This window comes from Lotus japonicus, chromosome 3, assembly GCF_012489685.1.
Source record: "Lotus japonicus ecotype B-129 chromosome 3, LjGifu_v1.2".
In the NCBI taxonomy this organism is placed as follows: domain Eukaryota; kingdom Viridiplantae; phylum Streptophyta; class Magnoliopsida; order Fabales; family Fabaceae; genus Lotus; species Lotus japonicus.
Genome location: NC_080043.1, coordinates 55,544,660 through 55,548,975, shown reverse-complemented (window position 1 = coordinate 55,548,975; position 4,316 = coordinate 55,544,660). Strand labels below are relative to the sequence as shown.

General features: G+C 43.5%; 1 protein-coding gene across 1 annotated transcript; it reads right to left on the bottom strand.

Moving 5' to 3' along the window:
- Nucleotides 1–3,009: 3,009 nt before the first annotated feature.
- LOC130744338 (uncharacterized) lies at nt 3,010–3,813 on the bottom strand. Its single transcript, XM_057596527.1, has one exon. It carries the CDS (start codon nt 3,811–3,813, stop codon nt 3,010–3,012), a length of 804 nt encoding a protein of 267 aa, XP_057452510.1.
- Nucleotides 3,814–4,316: the final 503 nt, after the last annotated feature.

The window sequence follows — 4,316 nt, the reverse complement described above, 5'->3', positions numbered from 1 at the left end:
TACCAGTCTTCACTTGATGAAACTCTAAAAGATGTGTGTGCTATAAGACATGAAACTTCTCCTTTGGGTACCCAAGCTCTCTTAGATGTCTTGAGAACCTTCTGGATCTGAGGATATCCGTATAGCTTGAAGCAGTAGGGCTTAATGTGACCAAACCTACCACAATAATGACATCTCCATGGAATTTGAGCAGTAGCCTTCTGAGTAGTAGGATGTGGAGGCATATGTTGTGACATCGGGCTTGACATCTGATAGTTCTCTGGGTTTTTAAACTCAGAGTTTTCTTTAGCTCTTACAAACTTCCTTGATGCTTTCTGATTTCCTCTACTCCCAGACTGATAACTGAAACCAATGCCTTTAACACTCTTTCCTTGCTTGCTTGTTTCTTCCAGAATCTCTTCAAGCATATTAGATCCACTATTCAGCATACGCACTGACTTGTAGGTATTTTCCAGTTTGGCTGTCAATGTAGCTACTTTCTCTTGAAGATCAGCTATGGTTAACAGAAGCTTGGCTTTTTCAACAGTTTCAACATCCTTTAATTTTGAGTTCCATTTATCCAAATCATCTTGCAGTTTATCAATGGTCTCCCTTAGGTTTTCATTTTCAGTCTTAACTTGTTTCATCTCATCTTCTTGCTCCTTCAGATGTTTGCAAGTTTCCTTCCATTTAACATGTAGGAGTTTGTAAGTCTCTTCCAAATCCTCAAATGTCATTTCATCACCACTGGAATCTGAGTCATTGACAGCCCCTGAGAAAACATTAACCTTGTTGACAGATAATTCTTCCTCATCCTCAGTATCTTCATCTGACCACCATGCCTTTCTTCTGTTTCTTCAAGTAGGTTGCACACTCAGATCTAATGTGACCATAACCCTCACATTCATGACACTGAACACCCTTGTCTTGGCCTGATTTGTCCTCTTCTTTGACCTTTCGCTGGGAATTGTAGGTTTTATAGTTGTCTGACTTAATGTCCTGGACATTTGGCCTAGTCCTTCTGTCTATCTTCCTTAGAGCTCTGTTGAATTTTCTAGCAAGAAGGGCCAGAGCTTCAGATAGATTCTCACTTTCACTATCAGCATCATCTCCTTCAGTGGTGTTGGATACAAAAGCAATGCTTTTGGTCTTCTTTTCAGGTTTTTCACCCAACTTTAACTCATAAGTCTGCAGAGAACCAATCAGCTCATCCACTTTCAAACTGCTGATATCTTGAGCTTCTTCAATAGCAGTGACCTTCATTGCAAACTTGCTGGTTACAGACCTCAAGATTTTCCTCACAAGCTTTTCATCTGACATAGGTTCTCCTAGAGCAAATGAAGCATTTGACAGATCACGCACACGCATGTGATATTCAGAAATAGTCTCATCTTCTGTCATTGTCAAGTTCTCAAAACGAGTAGTAAGCATCTGGAGTCTAGACATCCTCACCCTGGTTGTACCTTCATGTGCTGTTTTCAAAATCTCCCAAGCATCTTTGGCAACAGTGCAAGTATTAATCAATCTAAACATGTTTTTGTCCACAGCATTGAAGATAGCATTCATTGCTTTTGAGTTTGCCAGAGAAGCTTCTTCTTCAGCACTTGTCCATTCATCCTCAGGTTTTTCTTCAGGAGTAGATGTACTTCCTTCTGCTTGAGCTTTGACAGGATGCTTCCAGCCTTTGACAACAGCCTTCCAAGTTTTGATATCAATAGACTTGAGAAAAGCTATCATTCGAACCTTCCAGTAATCATAATTGGAGCCATCCAGGATTGGTGGCCTGTTGATCGATCCTCCCTCCTTATTGTCCATGAGATCAAGAAACTATCTCCCTGGAGCTCACCCACACAGAACAGGGGTGCCTGCTCTGATGCCAATTGAAATTCTAGATCCCTTAGAACAAAGGTCCTGCACGATGCTGGGACAATCGATTAGAACATCATACAACTGAAAGACCTGAACACGAAACAACAAACAACTAAAAGGAAACAAGACACAGGAAGTTGTTAACCCAGTTCGGTGAAAATACACCTACGTCTGGTTAGCTTTCGCCCAATGAAAAGGAATTCCACTATCTCAAGAACTAGGTATTACAGACCCACATGAACACATCAAGTTCATTGTTCTTAACCTATTCTACCCAGTGGTATTCTACTTAGAACCACAGCCTAAGTATGAGAGCCCCTCTCACTTTTCCTCAATCACTGCCACAGTGATTGGTGAACAACAATCCACAAAGTCTTGTACCACCACAATGTTGCGTACACCGCCGTCGTTCTTCGCTTCCGCTACAACAGAATTCACGAATTCTGGTGAAATCTTTCCCAAGGTGTACGAATTCAAGTAATCTGTAACGCCTGAATATGGAAAGACAACGACCTTGTTAGCACAATCCAAGAGAACGTGATACTGTGTCAACCAATCCATCCCCAAAATCACATCGAACTCCTTGAGCCCTAAGTAGACGAGGTTCACAAAGAACTTCCGATCCTCGTAGATCAACGAACACTCCAAGCATGCCGTACGCGTAACCAATCGATCGGCGGCAGGGGTCGTCACCACCAAATCGAACGGTAAGTCAGCAGTTAGCAGTCCTAATTTCTTCACACACTCCTCAGCAATGAATGAGTGTGTAGCACCAGAATCAAATAACACTATTAATGAAGTTCCAACGATAACACACGTACCCTGGATAAGATCATCTGTCACTGCAGCTTGTTCGCCAGAAATTGCAAACACCCGACCTGGAGCAGAAGGTCGCCTTCCTCTAGCCGTGTTCAGCACCGGCTTGCCATTTGCAGCATTGGGACAATCCCTCTCAATGTGCCCTAGTTTATGACACTTCCAGCAAACGATCTCCTTACCACATTCATTCGCGTAGTGCCCGTTCTGGTTGCATTTGAAGCAGACAACCTCCTCTTCAGGAACAGCTGCTCCACCCCTTCCAGTGAAAGGTACCTTGTCAGCAGGGCGTTGGTAAGGCTTCCTCATTGGTGCCTTGCCCCTGTCAAACCTACCAGCTGGTCTCTAGCCACTGTACCTTCCTTGTTGACTCTGTCCTAAGCGGACTGATTCCCCATTATCAGGTCGACCTTTCTGTCTGTTCTCCATTGCTTCTACTTCCCGAGCTTTCTCAACTACTTGTTGATAAACCCTGATCCTAAGCGGCCTGACAACTTTCTCAATCTCATTCTTTAGACCCCTCAAGAACCTGTTGCAGAGGTAACCCTCATCCACTTGCGTCTGGAAGAAACGGAAATGCTTTGACAAAGCCTCCAACTTGGCAACATATTCCCCTACAGTCATTGTCCCCTGTCTCAGCCTGAGGAATTGGTTCTCCATCTCTTCCTGAGCAGTCTCAGGGAAATACTTATCCATGAAAGCCTTCTTGAAAGACTCCCAGGTGATAGCCTCATTATTGGCAGTCATCAGCTGCTTAGCGCTCCTCCACCAATACTCGGCGTCGCCTTTCAGCATAAAGACGGCGAGATTCACTTTTTCAGCATCAGGAGTGTGGAGAGTCTCAAATATCTTCTCAATCTCCCGAATCCATAAATCTGCTTTCTCCGGTTCAACCTCGCCTTGGAACCTAGGTGGTCCATGACGATTGAAATCGGTCCTCATGCGGATCTGGTCCTGTGCCAGCTCCCTCTCAGCTCTTTGTGCCCTTCTGGCATCCTCTTCAGCCCTTCTTGTATTCTCTTCAGCTTCCCGCTGAAGTTGTGCCGTGGCTTGGGCAGCAACAGTGGCAGCCTGCTGGGTCATTACCTGAGCCAGCTGTGCCATTGCTTGAGCAAGCTGAGCATTGGTTGGATCCTGTCTCGGTGGCATGATAAAATCCTTCTTAGAAATAGAACCACAACCCAATATCAGTGCCCTCAATTGAAAGAATAAACTAAATATACAATAAATAATTAATCTCAAGTATCACAGCAATGATACTAATTTCAGACAATCTCACAGTCAAGCAAACATATTAGCAAACAAGTCTACCCAACCTCACCGCGGTAACCTAGAACTCATCAAAACAACCAGCAACGAGTTCAAGCTCATGTGCCCAAAACCCTTAGTGCTCTGGTTTCTCAACCGGAGCTCTGATACCACAATGTAACGCCCGGATTTCTCGAGTGTCAACAGTAACCAATCACGTGTATTTTCGTAAAGAGTTTTGGTCGATTTAATTATTAATCTTCAATTAATGACAAAGTTCAATTAGTGTGAAACTGTTGAAAGCCTTACGACTTAAACTTGCTGAATAAATCAAACAACTCTTTAATCAAGAAATAAATAATCCAACAGTACAAAAGTTGAAACCTCGGGTTAAAGCCCTAAAC